Source organism: Natrix helvetica (assembly GCF_964273705.1).
Source record: "Natrix helvetica genome assembly, chromosome: 1".
Lineage (NCBI taxonomy): Eukaryota > Metazoa > Chordata > Lepidosauria > Squamata > Natricidae > Natrix > Natrix helvetica.
The window spans coordinates 217,649,295-217,673,958 of NC_138548.1; the positions used below are offsets into that span (position 1 = coordinate 217,649,295).

General features: G+C 42.6%; 1 protein-coding gene across 3 annotated transcripts in view; it reads right to left on the reverse strand.

Annotated features, from left to right (window-relative positions):
* SLC11A2 (solute carrier family 11 member 2) overlaps positions 1-24,664 on the reverse strand; it is a 79,960-nt gene that overhangs the window by 53,652 nt on the left and 1,644 nt on the right. Inside the window, exon 1 of one of the 3 annotated variants that reach the window (XM_081938004.1) lies at positions 12,316-12,501. The exons of 1 other annotated variant lie outside the window; for it this stretch is intronic. In XM_081938004.1, the coding sequence (XP_081794130.1) occupies positions 12,316-12,352 (37 nt within the window). In that variant the 5' untranslated portion in view covers positions 12,353-12,501. Of the gene's footprint in view, positions 1-8,930; positions 9,034-12,315; positions 12,502-24,664 lie in introns of those variants that run through there. One more of the 3 variants, XM_081938005.1, reaches the window with a different exon arrangement.

Sequence of the window (24,664 nt, forward strand, 5' to 3'; positions counted from 1 at the left end):
AGAGACCTTCTTTCCATGCGGCCTGCCTCCATTTTATTTTCAGGGTCTTTTTCCCAGCTTGGAACTAGATCGGATTTTTCTTCCAACATCAGTTTGCAATATTACTCTGTAGAGTGGATAGTGGACTAATTATCTGCACCACTTTTGATACTCTTCAAGTTTTGTTTAATGTCAGTCCAAACCAGAGGTTGGCAAGACTTTCACTACTATGGGACAGATTCAAGAAACTGCTTAGGGAGGTCTAAAATGTTAGCAAAATACTTATTACTTTGACCTGAGGAAGAACACAATAATTATTTGACATATTATTGTTTTAGTTTTTATGGTCACCTTATGGAAAGGCAATTGTCACCATAACATTCCTTAGTTTAAGAATGCAGTTTGATTAAGGTAGACTTGAGTCACTATTCCCAGTTCCCTTTCTGGCTGTCCTAGAAATCAAATTAAATGTGGAAAATGTTTAAAAACAAGCAATGTTGTTTTCAGGAGACAATTTTTAAAAGGGGGGATTTTGTAATAGGGATAAAGGGAAGGATGTAAATATAAAATTCTTGGCATTATTGGAGGAGCAAAATCAGTATAATAGTATAAATACATTCTTGGTGTATCACATAAGTTGTCCACAGTAGTGACAGTTTGGGATGTCCTAGAAATTCAATAAATAAATTTAGTCTAATCAAACCACTTTTTTTCAACATTGGCAACTTTAAGATGTGTGAACTTTTGGCTGGGGAATTCAGGAAGTTGAAGTCCACACATTTTAACGTTGGCAAGGTTGAGAAACACTGCATTAAACTAAACTAGTAAGTAAACACTTTGAAATCTTTCCTCACAGAATTTCTAATTCTGAGTACTTAGGTGCATCTCGTTCTAACTGTACAGTATCCTTTTATAAATTAGGCCAATCAGAAAGATAAACAAGATCCAAGCGGTAATGGCATAGATCATTACAAAGATAGTGTATTGGTTTTTTAAAAAACTGGAATTATTTTAAACTTGTTTTCTGAAAATACTACTATATTGTCTTTTTATTTCCCTCTGAAGTTGAGAATTTTATCGACTAACCCATAATTCCAAGATCTTTTTTTCTGAATTCCTACTGTCAATGAAATGCAAGCAAGAGCTTAGAAGGTTTCCTTGCCTAGTATCATATGAGCAAGTGGCAGACTGTTAGATGTGCCATTTTACACCTCTTGCTGGCACAAATTTTAGCTACCTTTAAAAATCCTCTATAAAGCTGAGTGCAATTAAAAGAGTGGAAAATTATGGGCCATAAAGCTGTCTAAAGATTACTGTTCTTTAAATTTCTTACTCTTTGATTTGGTTCTGGAAGAAAAGGGTGTGAAGTTCCATACCCAGGATTGTTTTTGTACATATACAAAGGTTATACATGCCCTGAAGGTTTTTTTTTTTGCTGTTTCAACTGATTATCTATCTGACCTCGTTGACCGATTCACAGTAATTATCCATGGATGTAAATTTTCATTCCTGAATCTCAAAATTAATTGAAGAAGCTGGAGCAAAGAAGCCAGTGATCTGTGGAAAGCATCAAAAGCCTGTGTGCTATCACAAAACTATAGGTCCCCCTCCAATTAATTTTCCATACTGACGATCACAGAAAAGAAAGGAACGACATACCCGCTGATAGAACAAAAAGCAAATACAAGAGGGAAAACAGAAATCTGGCCCTGACCTTTTTGTTTTTTTAATAAGAACAGAGGCAATTACATTTGAATTGTCCCCTCAAAAAAGCTCAGAATCATGAATGGCCAGACCTGAGTTCTTTATATATGCCTTTGTTTAACCATTCTTACCAATGAGTTTAATACATTAAGCTTGTCGACCAGAAGGTCAGCAGTCCAGCGGTTCGAATCCCTAGTGCCGTGTAATAGAGTGAGCTCCCGCTAATTGTCCCAGTTTCTCCCAACCTAGCAGTTCAAAAGCACGTAAAAATGCAAGTAGAAAAATAGGGACCACTTTAGTAGGAAGGTAACAGCGTTCTGTGCGCTTTTGGCGTTTAGTCATGCCGGCCACATGATCACCGAGACGTCTTCAGACAGCACTGGCTCTTCGGCTTTGAAACGGAGATGAGAACCACCCACTAGAGTTGGAAACGACTAGCACATATGTGCGAGGGGAACCTTTACCTTTACCAATCTAGCACAGTAGGTTAGAGGTGATTAGAAATTGAATAAGGATAAGGCAGCTTTGGTTCTGACCTCTGCCTCTTCCCAAGTCAGCAATTCTCAACTTAACTTCTCAACTCCAGTGCTGAGCTGTAAAGGTTACCACTGTAAGACAGAATGTGATCTATGCATATCAATCCAAATGTAACTCCCGCTGAATTCAACCATTTAACTTACGGTATTTCAAAGTTAAGTGGATTAAACTTTTAAAAAGTTTTTAAAAGTTTTTTTTTTTACTAAAGGTAGAAACTTTAGATAGTAGTCGCTAGAATACTTATAATGGAACTTGTTACTGAACTCAGCAGACGTAGGACCCTCTTTACATACAGACCATTTCAAAGAATGAATGTCACAGATCTACTGGAACAAGCTATAATACGAAATGCACATCTGCTGAACATCAAAAACATAAATCAACTCAAGGCAAAAATGTTCATTGTAGCAGTAAAATATAAACCCATCACTGTCAACCTTTGCAAAGCTTGATTATCCAATACCTTCTGAATCTAGCCAAATACAACATTATGCTCACAATCGAACATATTCCTTCGAGATAAGTATGATCAACTATGTACATTCTCTCCCGTTTTAATTATATACCAAACAAAGTCTTCATTTTGTGGTTGTAGTATTTAGCAACCATTTGCAGTTACGACAATGATAAAAGAGTAACTTTACAACCAATCTTTGTACATACAACCTTCATAGGTCTGTAAAGCAGTAGTAAGATTTTAAGCACACTAATGGTTTCAATTAGCAACCACTTCACTTAATGACCAAGTTTCTACCATTTTCCCCGAAAATAAGACAGGGTCTTATTTTCTTTTGGCCCCCAAACTAAGCACTTGGCCTTATTTTCGGGGAGGTCTTATTATTTTTGAAATACAGGAGGCGGCGAGTGTGGTCACCTCATAGCTGCTGCTGGGTTGCAATATTTCAGGGAGGGCTTATTTTCAGGGGAGGGTTTATTTTAATGCATGCGCTCAAAAGCCCAATTGGGCTTATTAACTGGGGAGATCTTCTGTTCGAGGAAACAGGGTACTCCCAACTGTATTCACTAAATGAGGACTTGCTCTCCTCAATCTACTCTGCAGCATGTAGGCTAAACTGAAAATAATTTAAAGGTCTGCCTAAACGGGCTCCTAACACAGCACAAATTAATACTGTCATATTTTCCATTCCCTAACCTATACACACATATGTAATGGGTGGAATTTTATACTCTAGTTTATGGAGACCAATATTGTCAATAGTACCTATAAAGAAAGTTATTTTCTAACAAGGGAAAGAAGGTGGCGAAAATCCTTTAAAATAAAAACATAACCTTTGCTGAATGGCTTGTAATTTTTTTAGAAGATGCTACTTGAGCAGAACTGGTTTAAAATGCTTTCTCAGTTAGTCAAAAATTAAACGCTGCTGTCCATCACTCCCACGTACGTGTTAAAGTGCTGTTTCTTCTTCGGAAAGAAAACCAGATCTCACATTTATAGGCCACAATAACTTTTGCAGACTTACTAAAAAGATAGACAGTCAAATCCATTTGTGAGCTGAGCCAGCAAACACTGATTAGATATTATTCACTCCTTGGATAAAACCAGCCCCATGGCACACCACAACACACAAACGGTTCTTATATAAAAGCAGCCGTGGTCTCTATACTAGCCCTCTTTATGCTTGAAATAAAGCTCAAATTATTTAACAAGCCAGATTTCCTGATTCTGTAAAGACAAAAAAGTATAGTCTAAATCAGTGCCCCCCCCCCCAACCTTTTGGGCACCAGGGACTAGTTCCATGGAGAGAGGTTTCATCATGGACTGGAGGGGGCGTGGTTTTGTGAACTGCCTGTGTTGTGTTCTGAGCATGCTCAGCACGTTCTAGTTTCGGCGGGAACGCAGCTAACAGCTAATTGGTGGAGCCATCTGACAGCTCATATAAAAGCGAGCTGTCAGACAGCAGCTGTACTTTTACGGAATAAACTTGTTCGCCTTATTCCTGCCTGCGCCTCAGTTATTCTGGCACCCACACTGAATTCAGAGTATTGAACAGTCTGCTTCCTGCAAATGGGGTTTCACTTGTTTCCGTGATCTGGTTTCTGGCATGCTGCGGATCGCTGTTGGTCACAGACCAGGGGTTGGGGACCTCTGGTCTAAAAGATCTAGAAAGCATCAAAATAGAGAAGGGTGTGCTAAAAGTTTGCATACAGTAAATGGGCAGTGATTCTCCAAACGCTACTGAATTGCAGATATTCCCAGGATCCTGTGCCTTCATGGTCAATGATAAGCCATGGTGAGAGGTGCCATAACAAATATTGAAAGAGGTAATTTGCAATGCTGCTTAACTGAAAGAGGAACACTATAACATTTACAAGTTTTTTCAGATAGTAAGGTAACTCTTGGCGGTTTATAATGCTTAAAACAAACAACATCACGGTAAGAAAACCAAATGCGCCTGGAAGCAGGTGTTTTGTAATCAGTGTTTCCTGGTGCCAAGAGTATCAGGACAAGTGTCATCTTTGTGCAATAGAAACAATATGGTTTCTTCTCATTTAGAATCCCCTTATGCTGCAGTAATTCAAAATATTGACTAGATTGATTTTCTGGGAGGGGGGGTAGAGTGAGAATTAATACAGTAGTGGAGGCAGAAGCCTTCATGGAAAAACACAAGAACCTCCTAGACCAGTGGTAGTCAACCTGGTCCCTACCGCCCACTAGTGGGCGTTCCAGCTTTCATGGTGGGCGGTAGGGGTTTGCTGTAACTCTGCTTTATAAATTTTATAAAGTAAAGTTACTTCCCTACTTTATAAATCACCATTACTGTGGAAATGGTGGGGGTTAGAAAATTTTACTACTAACGGAGATACAAAAGTGGACGGTAGGTATAAAAAGGTTGACTACCTCTGTCCTAGACGAAACAAGAGACACTGCACAAGACATGAAGGGGGGAGGAGCCATGGCTCAGCCAACAGACAGGGGAGAAGAGACAGCAATGAGACTTAGGTCACAGAAATGATTTAAAAACACATTGCAATTGTTAATACAATGAAATGGTTAGAAGTGATATAAAGTATGGTTGAAGATGTTAAAGAATTTGAAGTAAACCTAAACTGCTAATATGTATGTAATAATGATATTTTGATATATATAAAATAAGAGAGAGATGTAAGACCCCGGGGAAGTACCACCTTCCGTATGATGTAGCTGTCAAAATTTTTCTCCACATTTATGTACCCTTTTCCCCAAAATATTTGAAAAAAACCAATAAAACTTTTTTAAAAAACAAAACAAAATATTGACTAGGGATTTTGCTGGTTTCTCAATATCATATAAGATTCAGCTTCAACTTTGTGGAAAAAATGCAAGGGTAGAATAAACATTTATTAAACTGAATTGTTCAACTCTTGCCTTAATAAGTGAAAAGACGAGATGGCATCATGATGCCCCAGCCAGGCAGCCAATCGTTTACACCCAGTTGGCTTGAACTGCTACATGAAGGGGATGAAATACCCACCTTGGTCCTATCCATACACCTTGGATTGTAGCTCCCAAGAGAGAGCCAAAGTCTATACTGGCTAGTTATTTGGAGTACTACAGTCCCCGATATACATAGGGGGCACCAGATTGGGAAAAGCTCATTGAGTTCAGCTAAATCTCTAAAAAAAAAAAAAGCAAAGTTCTGAGCAAAACATGCCAAGGGTCCTTCTGTGGGAAAGCAATTAGCATTACTGATTGCTGGTCTGTCTGTAACATATAAAATATTGTGTGCAATCTGTCGATCCCTAAACAGGCTGGGATTGCTGGATTTAAAATCTGCCTGCTCCCTTGTGAAATTACCTTGTCATAAAGATATTGGCTCTGCCCATTGACAGATAGTTTGCGCAAATAATTTGTTTGGTTTGCGCATAGTATGCTCATGGAATTAAAGGGCTGGAAAGGGCCAGAGGCTGCTGAGACTGACCTTTTACTCAGGGCAAAGCATCCCAGACCAAAAGCATGCTCTCTGCGGCTTCATCCAAAAGATAAATTAATACCTACCACCATTTTATTTATTTAACAATTGGCTCTGGATTGCAAATAAAGACATCCCCCACACACCCCAAAAAAAGACTATGAGCTTGAGTTTGATGAGAAAGCACTGGTTAGAGTACTGTTTAGTACCACCAGAAAATTCTGGTTAGAGTACTATTTTTGAGACCCTTATATATCCAATTAATAGTCATACCATTCATCTCACTATCTTGCTAATTAGCATGTCATTGAGTCTTTTGTTAAATGTTTGAAGTCAAGGTATCAGTGGTGGGTTTCCATATTTTAAAATTACTGGTTCAATCGTGCACGTGACTCTTTTCCACATGCGCAGAAGCGTCTGGCGGGTGGGCAGAGCCTCCCGCTGCTACAACCAGTTCGCCTGATCCAGGCTGAACCGGGAGCAACCCACCTCTGCAAGGTATATTGTATTGACAACTTTCCCACAATTTATTAAGAATTCTATCCAATCAAAAATTTCCTTTTTTGCGGTAGGTTTTATTTTATTTATTAAACAAATTTATAAAGCTGCCCATCTCACACATGGTGACTGCAGGTGACTTGCAACTTTAAAAAATCCACAATCTAAAACCCCTAAACCCCCTGCCCAGTGACAAACAAGTTTGGTGAGTGCCTGGCCTAAGGGCATAAAGTGAGGTTTATACTGGAACAGGGATTTGAAGTTGGGTCTTTTTAACACTATCCTAATATTCCAACCTATGCACCATGCTTAGTTTTCAGCACGTTCCAACAGCCATCTTATCATAACCAGCAGCCTATATGAATTTTCACAGAACAGTAGCCAAGCAGATAGTATGCAATTCTTGGTACTCATTAAACTTGGATGCATCCAACTTTTATTGCTAACATCTCGGTTGGCTTGCAATGTCAAGTATTCAGGGCTGTTCTTATAATTATACAGTTTGTCTGCAATAGTGGCGATTAATATAATTTTTGTCTTATTTAAAAGAGACAATTGAGAAATGAAGCTCACGGTCCCAGAATTTAAATTTCACTTTGATATAGTCCTTATAATGGGGGAGAGGACATATTCCAATGATCAGGTTTTTTTTTCCTGCCTGGGTTCCTATGTTTCATCTTATCCCATAAAATAATTGCTCAGGGATAATTGTAAGGGAACTACCAGTAATTATATTTCAACTCTGCCTGTTAGAACCAGACAATAACTCCATCAGAGTACCTGGCTAGCAGAACCACATAGAAATATACCTATCGCAAAACCACTTTGCAAAGTGGAAATTTAACACATACACAAACATTCCCTTTCGGATTATTTCTCCATCTTACAGCACTGCAGAAAAAGTCTACCTTTGCAGGAAAAATGTATCTAAATAGCTAAGAAGAATGCACTGGATCACAGTTAAATCTTTTTTTTTTAAGTCCCCCTTTGCATTGTATATCCAACAGGGGTTATTATCAAATGCTTCTAGGAGACTTGCAAAGCAGGGCCCAAAAGTTATGATCATTGTCTACTTGTCCTAGGATTTGATATTCAAACAGAAATTGCCTCCTTTATCATACTTCTGGTTTTAGCTGTTGAGTGAGAAAGCAATTCCCTATGTACAAGAGCCTTATAAATGAGACCTGTCAGTTTAATAGACAGATTCAGGGTCCAATCGGGACTATCTTTACCCTGGAATAAATTGCATCGCAACACTGACTTGTATACAGATGTCATCTACAAACATCCTAAAGGTCTTTCCCAGAGTGCTCCATGTCTTCCTAGCTGACTACAAAACCTGCAATAGATTCCCTTCTCCAACTGCTTTGATGCCTAGGAATATTGGTCAAGAGCGTGGAATGGAGCCGTACAATACGCCCAATACTAAAGGGGTTAATTTACACGTCATTTTCAACAGAGCAGGAAACATTTTCTCCGGTCATAGTGCCCTGCAATTTCATTTAATTTGGCAAAAGCTTCTTTCATCCCTTCCTCCATAGATATATATATCCCTTATACTGACCCTGCCTGGCAAACTCCAGTCGGATCAGCCGTCTTCCCTTTTCTAACTGGGTGGATCGAAAGAAAGAAAAAAGAGTCAGGCAAAAGTCTTGACCTTCTCTTCAAATAGATCAGTCATTTACATCGCTCCTCTTCTCATTGCTCCCTTTTGGAGATAATTACATTAGCCATTGGGAACACACAGCCCGGGGGAGGAGTAATTCTCCCAAGTTACGTTTTAGAAGGACCTACAAACAGGGGACTTGTGTACGACAGATCACCCTGATAAATCTCCACAAAGAACAGATAAAGGCACTTCAAAAAATAACATGCAATACAAAACTTCTCCCCGCCCTGGAAAATAATTCCTCTAAAGAGTTTCAAGCCACCCCCGAAATGGGATATTGAGCCACACAAAAAAACCGGTGCGATCGTGCTCACTATTGTACAACCAGAGAGTAAACCAGTCCAACAACACCGGGGTGATAGCGTTTTGAAAACCTAACCCGCTTATATTCAGTAAGTACGGGGATGTTTATGATATTATCAACCCACGTCCTTTAGAGGTCTTACTCTGCCCCTTGCATTCAAGCCTCTCTTGACCCTTTGTACGTTTCAAGTATTCGCGCAAGTTGCGTTCCCCATCATGCCGGCAATACCGATTCACCCACCCAGCCGCCCCTCTCTTCTGCAAAACAGCCACTGCTTCATTCGTTCGCTCCTTCGTGAAAATGCAGTCACCCGCTGCCACCTCCTCACCTCGATCAGAGACGCCCCGCCGGCAGCCGCGCGCGCCCCATTTCTCCAGTCCAGGACAGCAACTCGGCCCCTCCTTCTGAGAGCTCTATGAGCCCAGAGGAGACAAGAGGGGCTCCGCGAAGGCGACATAGCGCCTCCTAGTGCAACTCCGCCACAGTGACAGCCGCGGAGTTCAAGGAGGCTCCTGCAATTTGGCGCCCTCCCAATGTTTGGGATTTCAACTCTTTTAAAAAAAATGCTTTTGAAGATCCAGTTTGGTGTACTGATTAATGCAACAGGCCAGAATAGTACATAAAATTATCTGCTACAATGTCCTACCAGTCAAGGAATACTTCAGCTTCAACCACCACAACACACCAGCACACAATAGATACAAACTTAACTTATGGTAAACTGCTCCAAACTTGAGTGTAGAAAATATGACTTCAGCAACAGAGTGATCAGTGCCTGGAATGCACTACCTGACACTGGCTTCTTCCCCAAACCCCCAAAACTTTAATCTTAGACTGTCTACTGTTGACCTCCCCCCATTCCTAAGAGGTCTTTAAGGGGGGTGCATAAGCGCACCAACGTGCCTACAGTCCCTGTCCTAATATTCCCTTGTATTCATATTCATTTCATGTATTCATAATCATGTCTATACTTATATCTGTTATCTAATTCATGCTTGACTAAAACAATTAATAAATAAGAGACCCCGAGGTGGTGATTTCTAATCCTGACTTAGGGCACAGAATCAGCCTGGTGAACCTTGGGCCAGTCCCTCTCTCTCTCTCTCAGCCCTAGGAATCAAACTGGCAAAACATTTCTGAAAAACCTTGCCAAGAAAACTGCAGGGAATGGAACAGAGAGTCTCTAGAAGCCAACACTTACTCAGCAACACAAACAAATAAACATGCTAGAGGTGATAGTCCTCAACCTATGACCACAATTGAGCCCAACATTTCTGTTACTAAGCGAGAGATTTGTTGAGGGAGTTTTGCCCTGTTTTACAACCTTCCTTGTCACATTTGTTTAGTGAATCACTACAGTTGTTATTAATATGGTTGTTAAATGAATCAGGGTTCCCCATTGACTTGGCTTGTCAGAAGATTGAAAAAGGGGATCACTGCAATGTCAAATATGAGTCAGTTGCTAAACATCATCTGAATTTTGACAATGTGACCATGCGAACACTGCAATGGTAAAAAATGTGAAAAACGGTGATAAGTCACTTTTTTCAGTGTTGTCATAACTTTGAACAGTCACTTACCAAACTGTTGTAAGTTGAGGACTACCTGTATTTATCTAGTACAGTTGCATTGTGAAGGCTCACCAAGTTGGGAAAAAATTGAATACTATGACATAGTGTATTTAAAAATAAGCTCCCTTACAACTTCGAAGTAACCAAGATGGAAAGGAAGACTATTTTTCTTGGTTTAGGGCAGGGCTGAAATTCAGCATGTTCTGACAGGTTCTGGAGAACCGGTAGCGGAAATTTTGAGTCGTTCGGAGAACCGGCAAATACCATCTCTGGCTGGCCCCAGAGTGGGGTGGGAATGGAGATTTTGCAATAGGCTTCCCCTCGAATGGGGTGGGAATGGAGATTTTGCAGTATCCTTCCCCTGCCACGGCCACAGAACTGGTAGTAAAAACATTTGAATTTCACCATTGATTTAGGACACATTTTTTCCCTTCACGGAGCTGGGCTAGGCATGGCTTATGTGTGCCGCATCCAGCCCATGGGCCGCCAGTTTGACTTCCCTGGTTTACGGTGTCCTGTAAGAATGAATATAGATTGATTTGGATTCTAAAGGGAGCACTTCCATGAAAGAAAAATAGCATTCACTTATATGAAAATTAACACATAGAATTCACTCTATGTTAACTATAACCTCTTCGTGATTCTCCATCCACCTTCAATTTTTCATGCTCCTCCAGTCTGCTTTTTATGCCACCAAACATTCATTCAATGCTAGGCTTTTTAATACCCAGAAAAAAGGGTCATTTTGGGGGGACTCAGGAAGTACACCTTCTAGTCGTAACACCTGCCCTCTGGAAGGGCATCCTCCCCAACCTTCTCCACAAGATTTATGTGGCTCCCAACTTTATAACATTATGGACATTAATAAAACCCTGTTTCTCTCAGGTCTTGGGATAAAACAGTTGTGGATCACTTTTTAGTTCAACTTTTGTTCTTTTGGTTGATCATATTGTCTTTTACATGTATTATTTATTTTATTTGTAAGTCACCAGGGTCTCAAAACTAGAATAAATAGCCCCCAGACAGAAAACCCCAAACTTATCTTGAAAACAGCAATTCATATCTATTGGCAGCCTATTCAGTTGCTCATTTTGATCAGAATATTATTAGGCACTTTTGTCTTTTCCTCATACAAATATATAGTATTTCATTTATAACTTCAATTGTTAATCATGCAACAATCATAGTATATCAAAATGTTCAATGGAAGTATTGCAGTAATAGGGGGAAAAGTAATTACAATTTAATAAAATTAGAATAATCAGTTAAAATTTAATAATTTTAAGCTCTTGTTTTTTGTCTAAGTAAAATAAAATACTTTTCAGCTCCTGCTCAGCTCCTGGTGACTTCACAGACTTGGCCACAAGTTTCCTGGCTTCAGTACGGAAGCGCTTTGCTTTGTTTTGGAATATTTTCCACAGCTTGCTCTGATGTTTTCTATCCCCACTCAAAACACTAATCCAACCCTGTTCCCTTTCTATACCCCCACAAAATCAGTCAAGCACTGTGATGTATTCAGGACTTCTCAAAAAAGAAGGACGGTGAAGTCACGCATTTAATAATGCTGCATGCATTGATTTATTTGTGCCTCATATTTTTCCATATAATTAAGACAATGCAGGTTAACTTCCAGTTTCATGGTTACAGACCAGATTAAACTTTAGAAAATGTGCTTTGTTATATCCTGCACATTACCTCCAACCAGTGAATTATCAGAAGCACATTACCAAAAAGACATGTCCTAATATCTAACTCTGGGTCAGAGGAGCCAAGAGGCAGGAGCTGTTAAATACAAAGAGACATAGATCAACATACTTAAGAGAAAATTTAAACAATGTTATGCAGAAGTGAATAATTTTTTAACATTCTTATTCTATTAGTCTCTTGTGACGTCAAAATGCATCAAACCCAATTTTCCACCAGATCATAGTTTACAGAGACCCCCAGTTCCTAAAGTATTTTTCTGCAAGCAACTCACAGGCTGATTAGAGAAATTTAACTAACCTATATATCATAGTAAAGGCAGATCAACCAAGCAAAACTAATAACTATGGCCCACTAGCTACCAGAAAACTACCAGAAAGCTACTATTTCATTTTGAGTTCGTATTTGTTTGCAATCCAAGCAACTATTAATACATACCCAATTCACAGTTCTCTGGGCAATATCTTAGAGTCATTATGCCCAAAGGACATTAGCTCTTGAACCACAGCTCTGAGAGAAAGGACAATCACACACGTAATCCACCGTATATATATATAAATATCCACACTTGGCAATGACTTCTTTAGGGTTGGCTTTCTCAGTCATGTGTATGTTCATTACAATGATTTCAAAGGAACCAATTATACCTTAGCTTTTGCTTTTGCCTTTTTTTTTAAAGATATAGCACCAGAATTGCTAGCATGGACAAGTAATCCTGAAAATAATTATTCAGATGACTCACAATTAATGGAGAATTAATTAGGCACATGAAACCTTGATCTTAAGTCTCTGCACTCATTAAGGATCTTGGCCTAGGGTGCGACAGGAAAATTTTCAGCAAGTTAGTGATATGAAATAATTTAAACTGTCATTTGTGAAAATTAAAGTACAGTAGCTTTTCAGAGTATCATAATATATCATGAACTCTGCCCTAAACTAAGTATGTCTGAGGATGGAATTATTTTTTTTAGTGAGATATCAAAGCATGGCACCCTAGTCATATTTTCCACCGTTGGCATATTTTCGATTGTCACATTTTCCATTCCATTGTTACGTGCAACCCAGATTAGCACCTTGTCAATGAATGCAATATAATATATATGACAAATCAATACTGATTTGAATGATCCATGAAGATTAGTTTTCTCAATGAGCTGACTTGAAGATTTTGAAATTTCTCCTGTTTTCCATGTGTTAATTCATGATAAAAAGGGGCTGAGTATACAATACCAGTATAACCTATCACAGAACAACGAAGTGTCCATATGCACAGGTGTCATACGCAGGTAGAACTATAAATTATAGGGTGGCTGATGGGTGAAATTCAGCAGGTTTCTGGAGAAAGGTTAGCGGAAATTTTGAGTAGCTCAGAGAACCGGCAAATACCATCTCTGGCTGGGGTAGGAATGGAGATTTTTGCAGTATCCTTCTCCTGCCACGCCCACCAAGCCACGCCTGTTAGATATTAACATATATCGGGATAAGTCTTCCCTCTGGTCCGCTCCTACAGCGGGAAACAGGTATCCCTCTGATTGGTCGAGGGGCGTGCCCAATCCCTATAAAAGGGGAACCCTCCGACTACCAAACAAGCTGGATCATTACTACTACTAATAAAGAGCTGTTAAGTCACTTCGTGTCCGCAGTCTGTCTCTCGTTGCCCAGATCTAACATTGGCGACGAGGATGGGATCGAGAGACAGATAGGACGAAGAACGCTACCTCCAGAATCTCCGGATTTGATCCAGCCCAGGAATTCGGCAGCAATTCCGACAGCCATCTCAGATCACCGCAGCGCGGCAAATTCAAACAGAGAAGATGGCGATGCATGCTCCCCCCGCTCCTTTCGACCCAGAAAACGACGAATGGGAAGCCTTCATGATTCGTTTCGAGTGTTTCCTCGAAGCGAACGAATACACGGGGATCACCGATGCAAGGAAGAAAAACATCTTCCTCGGCTACTGCGGAAAAGAAGTCTTCAATACGGCCAGAGACCTCACCGCGCCTACTCCAATACAAGCAGTATCGTGGACAACGTTGCAACAGACTCTGCAAACCCATTACGCGCCAAAACCTTCCCGCCATGTCTGCCGCAAGGAATTCAACATGAGGACTCAGAAGGCGGGAGAATCCATTAATCAATATGTTGCAGCCCTACGAAAAGCAGCAGCTCACTGCGAATACAGGGATCTGGAAGAACACATCTTAGAGCGGCTCATCTGTGGGATAAGAGACATTTCGTTGCAAAAGAAGCTGTTGGCAAACCCGAGTTTAACCCTACAGACAGCGTTAAACGAAGCAAGAGCGTCAGAATCAGCGGAGAAATCATCGGTGACCATACAACGAGGGGCCAGCGTAAACCAGCCAGCACCGAGGCAAACCAGAGTTCACTACGAGGACACAAGCCCCGACTACGAGAATCCCGAGTTCGAGGACAGTCACCTAATGCAGAGCAGTCACGTGAGGCCTGGGGGGAGACCCGGATCCCGTTTGCCGCCCTGCGCAAGCTGCGGAGGGAATCACCCCAGGTCTACTTGTAGGTTCAGGAACGTTGTTTGTTCGCATTGCAACAAACTTGGGCACATCGCACGAGTGTGCCAGAGCGGAGTCCCTGCCTCACGGCAGCCACCCATGTACCGCCAACAGAAGCCCAACCCAGGGGCTTGGCGAAATCAAAAAGGGCGCCCAGAGAGAAATCCACAAGTGTTTACCCAGAGAGAAAATTTCCAAAGAACTGAACGAGCGTATTCCCAGAGAGATTACTCACAAGGAAGTGAGCGAGCGTATCCCCAGAGAGAATACACACAAAGAGCTGAAAGAGCGTTCTATCAAGACGCTCAACGAGAGTATTTTCAGGATGATGACGATGAGATAGAGTTGACCCAGAGAGAGGAATTGCGAACGTATCTCACCACAATACATCAGGTTCGCCCTAAGCGGCCCAAAAGGCTGAGAGTCACAGTCCTCTTGGAGGGCTCACCCTGCGAGCTAGAAGTTGACACAGGATCAACCCTGACGATCATTTCATGGGCATCCATGAAACAGGCTATCCCTAGCCTCAGAAAGAGCCAACTGCGTGCTCCAGACGTCCTGCTACGAGACTACCAGGGGAACCAAGTCCCCATCGTGGGCCAAGGCACATTCCGCATCCGTTTCAAGGACATCGAAGCCCAGCTGCCCGTGACCATCGCCAGCGCGCCATTGCAGAACCTTCTGGGGCTTGATTGGTTTGAAGCCCTGGGATTAGAAGTCACCGGAATCAACGCCGTGAGAAACAGCAGCGCTGAAAAGATTTTTAAGGAGTTCGAGGATGTGTTCAGCCCCGGTCTTGGTAAGTATGTGGGCAAACCAATATCATTTAATTTAGACCCAAATGTGGCGCCAATCCGACTTAAACCGAGACGAGTGCCTTTTGCACTCCGCCCAAAAATAGATAAGGAGATAGATAAGTTAGTGGAACAAGGGATCCTTGAGCCGGTAGATCACGCGCGCTGGGAAACACCTATCGTGACCCCAGTCAAACCAGACGGATCAGTCCGCATCTGCGCGGACTATAAATGCACAATTAATGTTGCGCTACAACAGAGCGCATATCCTGTGCCCGTAGTACAGCACTTATTGCACTCGTTGGGGCCGGGAAAAGTTTTCGCTAAGTTAGACATGGCACAAGCTTACCAGCAACTGCCAGTTGATAGCGCCACAGCGGAGGCCCAGACTATAGTGACGCATAGGGGAGCTTTTAAATGCAACCGGCTACAATTCGGCGTGAGTATTGCCCCAGGATTGTTCCAGAGCGTCATGGAACGACTGTTGCAAGGGATACCGGGAGTCGTCCCATATTTTGACGACATCTTGGTGTCCGCTGCAAACGAGGAGCAACTAAACAAAAGAGTCAGATCTGTTTTGGCCAGAATCAGAGAAAAGGGACTCCGCCTTAAAAAGGAAAAATGCCAAATTAACGTGCCTAGCGTAGAATTCCTGGGTTATAGAATTGATGGTCAGGGAATACACCCCACTTCAAAGAAAATTAAGGCGATCCAGGACGCCCCCACACCACGAAATCAGACCGAGTTGCAGGCCTTCCTCGGATTACTTAACTTCTACAGCGTTTTTCTGAGACAAAAGGCGACCGTTGCTGAGCCACTACACCGTCTACTCCAGAGGAACGCACCATGGAAATGGGGACGAGCCGAAGCTGCAGCTTTCGCCGGGGTAAAGCGCCTGCTCACCACTGACTCACTGCTTGTTCAATACAGTCAGACCCTACCGCTGGTTTTGACCTGCGACGCATCGCCTTTCGGAGTTGGAGCAGTCCTCAGCCACAGGATGCCCGACGGAAAAGAAGCACCCATCGCTTTCTACTCCAGAACTCTTTCATCGGCCGAAAGGAACTACAGCCAAATGGACAGAGAAGCGCTGGCTGCCGTAGCTGGTGTAAAACGTTTCCATGAATACCTCTACGGCCGCGATTTTGAACTGATTACAGATCACAAACCGCTGTTGGGACTTTTGGCGGGAAACCGCCCCACTCCGGTCTCCCTTTCTCCACGCATGACCAGGTGGACTGTTTTCCTGGCTGCGTACTCCTACAAGTTAATTCATCGACCGGGCTCCACTTTAGGACACGCAGACGCACTCAGCCGTTGCCCATTACCCGACATTCTGCCAGACCCCACTCCAGAAGTACCGGTATTGCTCATTGACTGTTTGGATTCGGGACCGGTTTCTTCCTACGATGTTGCAAGGTTCTCTTCTAAAGACAATTTAATAAAGCAAGTGCAAACTTGGGTTTGGAGGGGGTGGCCGAAGGGAAATGTGGGCCCGGAATTCAAAATGTTTTGGTCAAAACGGGACGAACTCTCAGTACTACAGGGATGTTTGTTGTGGGGGGATCGAGTTGTTATTCCTTATGCTCTACGAAAAAATGTATTAGATGCTTTACATATGGGTCATCAGGGGATTGTGAGGATGAAGGCGTTAGCAAGAAGTTACGTGTGGTGGCCAAACATGGACAAAGAAATAGAGGAGTGGGTGGCCACTTGCGACCCATGCCAGGAGTCGAGACCAGCACCCCCGGAAGCGCCCGCCACAGAATGGGAGAAACCCAAGGCACCCTGGTCGCGAATACACATCGATTTCGCAGGGCCATTCCAGGGTCAGACCTTCCTCATAGTTGTAGATGCTTATTCTAAATGGCTAGATGTAGTCCTAATGACTTCAACCACGGCAGAGGCAGTCATAAAGGTTCTACGGCGACTCTTCGCCACCCATGGCCTGCCAGATCTCCTCGTATCCGATAACGGGCCCCAATTCACGGCCATGCACTTTGAAACATTTTTAGCAGGGTTGGGAATCCGGCATGCCCTCATCGCGCCATTCCACCCAGCATCAAACGGACAGGCGGAGAGAATGGTGCGATTCGCAAAAGAGGCCCTCGCCAGGATGGGTCCAGGTGATTGGCAAACACGCATTGACCATTACCTCCTCATTCAACACATTACCCCGAGCGCAACGACGGGTAGGAGCCCCGCTGAACTACTCATGGGCCGTCGCCTACGGTCTCACCTGGACCGGCTCCACCCGAATTACTCCGCCACGGCTCCCCCAGACTCCACAAGTAAGATCCGGTCTTTCAGAGTAGGGGACTCAGTATACGCTCACAACTACACAGGGGGGACATTGTGGATGCCGGCAAAGGTCATTGGCATCACGGGTCCACGATCGTATTTGCTGGAGCTAGAAGATGGGCGGAACTGGAAAAGGCACATCGATCAACTTCGGGGTCGCCTAGCACACTCCAACCTTCGAAATGAAGACGAAAGCTTCCTGTCTACAGAGAGTCAGCCACAAGAAAACTCCATCACAGGAAACAACGACACCGGCGAGCCAAGCGTGGAACAAGACAACACGCACGCAGCTGAGCAACCTCCAGACAACGCAGCCGAACAAACTCCTGAACGCCCGAGCAGCGAAGACACAAGACCTCCAGAACGGGAAATAGAAAAAGCACCCGATCCTGCAACTACTTCGAACCAACCCACACCCAGTCCTGCAACCACTTCAACCCAACCCGAACTACGACGTTCCTCCCGAGCAAGACAAACACCCACCTACCTAAAGGACTACGTTACCTACCGTAACGTCCCATCTAGGAGGGGAGGGGTGTTAGATATTAACATATATCGGGATAAGTCTTCCCTCTGGTCCGCTCCTACAGCGGGAAACAGGTATCCCTCTGATTGGTCGAGGGGCGTGCCCAATCCCTATAAAAGGGGAACCCTCCGACTACCAAACAAGCTGGATCATTACTACTACTAATAAAGAGCTGTTAAGTCACTTCGTGTCCGCAGTCTGTCTCTCGTTGCCCAGATCTAACAACGCCCACAGAGCCAGTAGTAAAAAAAAATGAATTTCACCACCAGTGCCTGACTCCATCACACTTCTTGTAGTATACAATATATATTTAAAGCAATATAGATACAAACCATGCAAAATGCAGACAACCAAAAATATAACACAGAATTCTTACAAAACAATTACAGCTAGTCCTCGACTTACAACAGTTCATTTAGTGACCATTCAAACTTACAACAGCGCTGAAAAATGTGACTTATGACCATTTTTTCACAGTTACAACCTTTGCAGCATCTCCATAATCCTGCTTTGCAACTGGTTCATATTTATCACTGTTGCTGTGTCCCAAGGTCTTGTGATCACCTTTTCTGATCTGACAAGCAAAGTCAGTGGGGAAGCCAGATTCACTTAATCAAGTTACTAACTTATCAGCTGCAGTGATTCGCTTAACAACGGTGGCAAGGAAGGTGGCAAGAAACGCTGAAGATGCACGGAACTTCCCACCAAAGATGGTCCCTATTTTTCTACTTGCATTTTTGCATGCTTTCGAACTGCTAGGTTGGCAGAAGCTGGGACAGGTAACGGGAGCTCACTTTGTTACGTGGCACTAGGGTTTCGAACCGCTGACCTTTCTGATTGACAAACTCAGCTTCTTAGCCACTGAGCCACCGCGTCCCTACATAGAAGCATATTCACCCTAATAAGAAAAGAAAATAATAAAAAGAATAATAAAAACAAAAAATAATTGAGAAAGGGTAAACTATACAAGCACAATAACAATCTGCTGCTCTTGGGTGTTAGAAATGAGAATCCCAGTCACTGATTAAATTCTTTTTTGCCACTACAGTACTTTCCCTTTACTCCCGGACTACTCAAAGATTACAATCAGGTTCTGAAATCACATTTCTAGTTCTTTTAACATCCTGGAAAGTAATCCATCCAATTTCAGAAACATAAAGCAGCAAGGTGTTCCTTTACCAATTCCTCACTTCTTTTGATCTGCATTTTTCTTCTACCACCCCATGATGCAGCTGCTGATAGATTGGATCACCTTTTTCTTTTGCTCAAAAACAGATACAAAACAGGAATTCAGTAGTTTAGCCTCTTCCTTGTTGCCCATAACCATCTCACAAAGCTCTGCAACCATTGGGCTTGCTTAACTTTCTGTTATGATGCAAGAACTCTTATTTATTATTTCTGACATATCTGAGCTTTCGCTTCCCAATCCCATCTTTATAGTTTTGACTGTTCCTTGGTATTTTGCTTTTGTTATGTGTTCGTCTTTCTCACCAGAGGAATTAATTAATTGGCATACATTTGTATGTTGTCTCTGATGGTCATTCTAAGGTCTGCTTAATTTCAGCAACATGGTGCCCCAATAGCAAACCCTTTAGCTATTTTGTGAGATGGAGAAAACTCAGCGTTCACATGAAGGGCAGTTGTTTATTTCAGTGGTATGTACCATTGCAATGTTGCTTCTGATCAGGTTGTGTCCTTTTATAAAAGAGAAGTTTTTAATAGCGTAGAGTAGTAGCCATTTTGTTCAACTGTGTACAGGCAGCTCTTGACTTACTACAGTTCATTTAGGGGCCGTTCAAAGTTATAACAGCACTGAAAAGAGTGACTTATAACTGGTTTTCACAGGAATCTTGCAGAATCCCCATGGTCACCTGGTCAAAATTCAGACACGTGGCAACTGACTCATTTATGTTGGTTGCAGTGCAGTGGTGGGATTCAAATTTTTTTACTACTGGTTCTATGGGCGTGACTTGATGGGCGTGGCATGGCTTGGTGGGTGTGGCAGGGGAAGGATACTGCAAAATCCCCATTCCCTCCTGATCAGCTGGGACTCGGGAGGCATAGAATAGATGGGAGCGGGGCCAGTCAGAGGTGGTAGTTACTGGTTCTCTGAACTACTCAAAATCTTGGCTACTGGTTCTCCCGAACTGGTTGGAACCTGCTGAATACCACCTTTGTTGCATGTCTTGGGATCATGCGAACACCTTTTGCCATCTTCTGACAAGCAAAATCAATGGGGATGAAGCCAGATTCACTAAACAACCATGTCACTAACTGCAGTGATTCACTTAACAACTGTGGCAAGAAAGGTCACAAAATAGGGCAAAACTCACCTAACATAGCAACAGAAATGTTGGGCTCAGTTGTGGTCCTAAGTCTAGGGCAGTGATGGCGAACCTATGGCACGCGTGCCACAGGTGGCACGCGTAGCCATTTGTCAGGGCACGCGAGGCGCTGCCCTGTCAGCTGGCCAGCGCGCATGCGTGCGCTGGCCAGCTGAATTCACCTTTTTAAAAGTCATTTTTCACCCTCCCCAGGCTCCAGAGGCTTTATAGGAGCCTGGGGAGGGCGAAAAGAGCCTCCCCTGCCCCCCCCGGAGGCCCTATGGAGGCCCTCTGGAGGCTTCAGGGACCGTCCGGAGGCTTCCCTGAAGCCTTCGGAGCGCTTAAAACGACCGTCCGAGCAAACCGGAAGTGACTTGGGATGAAAAAAGCTTGTAAAAATGGGGGGATTGCGCGTTGTGCACGCATGCGCACTGGGGGGGTCGTGCATTGCATTATGGGTGCAGCACGGCCGCACACAACCCCCCTGCGCTCCCCCCATCGCTGGTCTAGGGCTACCTGTATAATTAAATTAAAAACATATTACAGTCAGTAGCAATTTGGGGCATGTTTAATCTTGGAAGTCTTCTAGTCCAGCCCCCTGCTCAAACTGGAGGCCCTACCATTTCAGACAGGTGATTGTCTAATCTCTTCTTAAAAACATCCAGTATTGAAGCACTCACAGCTTCTTAAGGCAAGCAATTCCACTGGTTAATTGTTCTCACTGTTAGGAAGTTTCTCCTTAGTGTTTATATGTAAACTATAAAACCATTATTAAAGAAATTATAGGCATAATATAATAAAACAGATAAGGTAGCCCCAATAAAAAAACTGTATGGGTTGACCATGCTGTAATCCATGGTTAACTCAACTGATCCTCATTGACTGAATCAATGAAGACGACCTTGATTTGCACAGCACAGCTGAATCAGAAATTAACTATACTGAATTAGGGTGGAGATGTTACCAAGGAATAAATCAAGTAAAATGCTTAGGAGTAGCAGTATCTTTGAATTGAACTTTAAACCGTAATATTTCTTTTTCATGCTGATGTTAGCTCATTTGTTATTTAAACAAGTGACATGGTGATTTTGTTTACAACTAAGCTAAAAATTACTATTAGAAAAGAGGGAACGCCGAAACAAGGAAGTAAGATTTTTCTTCAGACTTTCTTTGACTCAGCAGTTCTTGCAATTTCAGCACAGTCATGAAACTAGAATGTATTACGACCACAATTGACCCCAAAATTTCTGTGGTTAAGCAAGACAGTTGTTAAGTGAGTTTTACCCCATTTTACAACTTCCTTGCCACAATTATTAAGTGAATCATTTCAGTTGTTAAGTTAGTAACACAGCTGTTATGTGAATCTGGCTTCCTCATTGACTTTGCTTGTTAGAAGGTCACAAAAGATGATCGCAGGACCCTGGGACACTCAACCATCATAAATAAGTGCCAGTTGCCAACCATCCAAATTTTGATCATATGACCATGGGGATGCTGCAACAGCCATAAGGGTGAAAAATGATCTGAAGTCACTTTTTTCAGTGCTGTGTAACTTCGAATGGTCATTAAACAATTGGTTTTAAGTCAAGGACTTCCTATATTTATTTTATTTATTTGGTCAAGCATGTGTAAGATAACAGATGTAAGTATAAACATGATTAGGAAAACAGGAAATGGATACGAATAAGTGGGGACAGTAGGACAGGGACAGTAGGCATGTTGGTGCACTTATGCACGCCCCCTTACAGACCTCTTAGGAATGGGGTGAGGTCAACCGTAGACAGTTTAAGTTTAAAGTTACGGGGGTTTGGGGATGAAACCAGAGAGTCAGGCAGAGCATTCCAGGCATTGACCACTCTGTTGCTGAAGTCGTATTTTCTGCAATCAAGTTTGGAGCGGTTTACCTTGAGTTTGTACCTATTGTGTGCTCGTGTATTATTGCAACCATTTTTGCCATAAAGAATAGGACAGGCGTCTTGGGAGGATGCTCAACATGCCATGACTTGTGTGCTGGCAATCTATGGTTGGATTATAGTATTGTGCTCTTTGTAGGCCATCGAGGAATGTGCGGAAATTGCAGAATGCCATCCCACTTCCCACCCTCCAGCCAAAATCCTGGACTTCACTAGGTACACAATATATGTCTTTGTTCTGAATGATCAAGGGAAGATGGATTCTAATATCTTGTCTTTATTGTCCCTGTTCCCACTCATTGCCATTCACCTGATTTTCCTTCCAATGGAACAGGTAACAGAGAGGAACAGATTTCACATACCTACAGACTGCCCTTGAATGTGTTAGAATAAGAAAAAAAATACAATTTTAATACTGGAACAGCGGAGAAATGACTCAAGCTTGATTCTCTTGAGGGGCTGCAACAAAGATAAGGGGCTCAAACTATTTTCCAAACTTCAATCTGAAGGCAAAAATAAGAAACAACAGATGGAAACTAATCAAGGAGAGAAGCAACCTGGAACTAAAGAGAAATTTCTTAATGGTGAGAACAATCAACCAATGAAACGGGTTGCCTTAAGTTGTGGGTGACCCAACACTAGAGGCTTTCAAGAGGAGACTGGACAGTCATTTGTCTGAAATGGTATAGGGCCTCCTGCTTGAGCAGGGGGTTGGACTAGGTAACCTCCAAGGTCCCTTTCAACTCTGTTATTTTGTTTTCTGTTAATGTATTGACCACCCTGCCAAATGCTTGATATGAGTGATGGTTGAGATCTCCCAGGATTTGGTCTTGGAGAGGCACCAGCAGTTTAAATGGATGCACCTCAGAATTTTATGGGTCCCAAGCAGTGGTGGGATTCAAAAATTTTGACTACAGGTTCTGTGGGCGTGGCTTGGTGGGCGTGGCAGGAGAAGGATACTGTAAAATCTCCATTCCCTCCCCACTCAAGGGGAAAGATATGCAAAATCCCCATTCCTTCCTGATCAGCTGGGACTTGGGAGGCAGAGAATAGGTGGGGGCGGGGCCAGTCAGAGGTCGTATTTACTGGTTCTCCGAACTACTCAAAATTTCCACTAGCAGTTCTCCAGAACTGGTCAGAACCTGCTGAATACCACCTCTGCTTCCAAGGGTTTCAAAAGATACGTTCACAACTATCCCAGAAGACAGGTCATATCCTCAATCTGACTTTTGTTTTGAATGCAGGTAACCAATGTACGGTGGAACCAGAAATGATACTATTATCATTGAGTTAGTAATATTTGGTGAGACTTGGATCTCTGCAACATTTCTCTTAGTCAAGAGCAAGGACGATATCAGATCAGACCGAGAGGTTTTATTTTATTCCAAGTAGCTCTAAACAATGTTCTCTGCAATTTGACTCCCAGTTTTTCAGTGACCATGTTGAAATGCAGAATATAGAATACTGAAACATATCTGCCATTTAATATGGTAGCTCCCAAGCAAGGGTAGCTCCTTGCCTTACTTTATATCAGGGCTCACATAATGGTTCTAAGACATATAGAAGACTTGAACAATTCTGATGTAGATCCAGGGGCAAAGACAAAGAAGCATAATGGGGAATTCACCATCAGATCTATGCAGCATCAATTAGAGAAGAAATGTTGGAAACCCAGCTCCCTTCCCTGAACTGTATTCAGACAACAGTCCAATGGAATTCATGTGCAGCTAGCACCCAGATCCCATCTGGCTAGCACCCAGATCCCATCTGAGCAATATGGTGAGCAATTTATGAAGTTCTCTATGAAGGAAATTGTTCAGATTTGTGTTGGTGTTGAAGCCCAGTCCAAGAACCCACCACACATATATTATAATAGCATAATTTCAGACAGTTCCACACTTGTGTGGAATTAGGTAAGATACTTGGATCTCTTTGGTCCTCCCATTGTATGTTTGGTTCCTTCCGTGGTGGCTTGGCTTGTAAGAACTTCTAACAGTCATTTTGCATAATTAATCCACATTTTTTGCAAGCTGCAAATGATGTGGTGGTGACAATGGGATCCTTGTCCCTGCCCAAAGTATCATTTGCTGTAGCTGATGTTAAGAGCTATCATCCAATGACCCCACCCCCCCAAATCATCCTTAGATGAGATAGATTATCCTAGTTCTTTTAAGCCTAGTTTTAAGCCTTGAATGATATGGAGGCATTCGTTAGAGATACAGAAGTGACATGTAGCATTTCTAAGAGCTGTATGAAATTTCACACATTGTTGCTTTGACCATTAGTTTGGAAAGTTATCCTGTGGGTAGCAAGATACAGATGTTGTCAGAGTATAGTAATCAAATTTGATGGATACATTCTGAAGTCCTTCCATATGTTCTCTAGACCATAGTAACAACAT